Below are 1785 nucleotides of genomic sequence, written 5' to 3' on the forward strand. Positions count from 1 at the left end.
ATGTTGATTTGATGATTGACCAATCAGATGACTTGTTTAGAAGTAGACCCCACAATGTTCCTTAACAATCAACCAAGAGATCTCAAGATGGTTTTATGCAGTGGGATGAATTTATGGAATTATTACAGTGTTTGATATCATGGTTTAATGTATTTAGACAACACGATTCTGATAATTCAGGGTATATCGAGGCCAGTGAATTAATCCATGTTATCCAGTCTCTATTTGGTAAGAAAGAATTATTATAATGTTTGATTAGTAATATTAAAACAGAATCTGAAACATGTTGTTACTCAGAGTTTCATACTATACAATCTTCAGACAACTGTAGAATGATAAAGAAATATTAAAACAGAACGAGAAACATGTTGTTTCTCAGAGTTTCGCGCTATACACGTATAAGCATAGGCGTAGGATTCGGGGTGCAGAAGGGCAGAATGTCAGACAACAACCTGAAAACAAAGACAAATACAGGTCAAATTTGTTGTAAAATTTTGGGCAAACCTGCCAGCCTGGATCCCCCCAACGGGCATCCACCCATACACTTATGTGTATTAGAAATATTTTCTAGCCCAGATTTGAGGAATAAAGATTTGAGTGTAAACTCTATATTTTTATATGTTATTGCAGGGTTTCAGATCTCTCCACCCTGTCTAGAGACCATATTAAAGAGATATTCTAGAGTGATTGAAGGAAGAGGCTGTCTCATAGCTTTTGATGATTTCGTCTCTTTATCAGTTCGATTACGCTCATATACAGGTACTATTATATTATTACCTTGAGAGTCAACATCTTCCAACTATATCTTATACCTTGACTCATCTTCACAATATCAAGTTATTACAAACTTCATCTTATACCATTACTCATCTTCACAATGTCAAGCTATTACAAACTTCATCTTATACCTTTACTCATCTTCACAATGCCAAGCTATTACAAACTTCATCTTATACCATTACTCATCTTCACAATGTCAAACTATTACAAACTTCATCTTATACCTTTACTCATCTTCACAATGCCAAGCTATTACTAACTTCATCTTATACCTTTACTCATCTTCACAATGTCAAACTATTACTAACTCCATCTTATACCTTTACTCATCTTTACAATGTCAAACTATTACAAACTTCATCTTATACCTTTACTCATCTTCACAATGTCAAGCTATTACAAACTTCATCTTATACCTTTACTCATCTTCACAATCTCAAGTTATTTCGAACTTCATCTTATACCTTTACTCATCTTCACAATGTCAAGCTATTACAAACTTCATCTTATACCTTGACTCATCTTCACAATGTCAAGCTATTACAAACTTCATCTTATACCTTGACTCATCTTCACAATGTCAAGCTATTACTAACTTCATCTTATACCTTTACTCATCTTCACAATGTCAAGCTATTACAAACTTCATCTTATACCTTTACTCATCTTCACAATGTCAAGTTATTACGAACTACATATTATACCTTTACTCATCTTCCCAATGTCAAGCTATTACAAACTACATCTTCACAATGTCAAGTTATTACAAACTTCATCTTATACCTTTACTCATCTTCACAATGTCAAACTATTACAAACTTCATCTTCACAATGTCAAGTTATTACAAACTTCATCTTATACCTTTACTCATCTTCACAATGTCAAGCTATTACAAACTACATCTTATACCTTTACTCATCTTCACAATGTCAAACTATTACTAACTTCATCTTATACCTTTACTCATCTTCCCAATGTCAAGCTATTACTAACTTCATCTTATA

The 1785-nt window shown here is 32.9% G+C and overlaps 1 protein-coding gene across 1 annotated transcript; it reads left to right on the forward strand.

The window, feature by feature from the left end:
* Positions 1-831: 831 nt before the first annotated feature.
* LOTGIDRAFT_55588 (hypothetical protein) lies at positions 832-1464 on the forward strand (the record flags this gene model as incomplete). The annotated part of the gene is made up of 1 exon (XM_009052975.1): positions 832-1464. A coding segment is annotated over one exon (633 nt), but the record flags the coding sequence as incomplete, so codon positions are not given.
* Between the last annotated feature and the right edge of the window lie 321 nt (positions 1465-1785).

Source organism: Lottia gigantea, assembly GCF_000327385.1.
Source record: "Lottia gigantea unplaced genomic scaffold LOTGIsca_194, whole genome shotgun sequence".
Lineage (NCBI taxonomy): Eukaryota > Metazoa > Mollusca > Gastropoda > Lottiidae > Lottia > Lottia gigantea.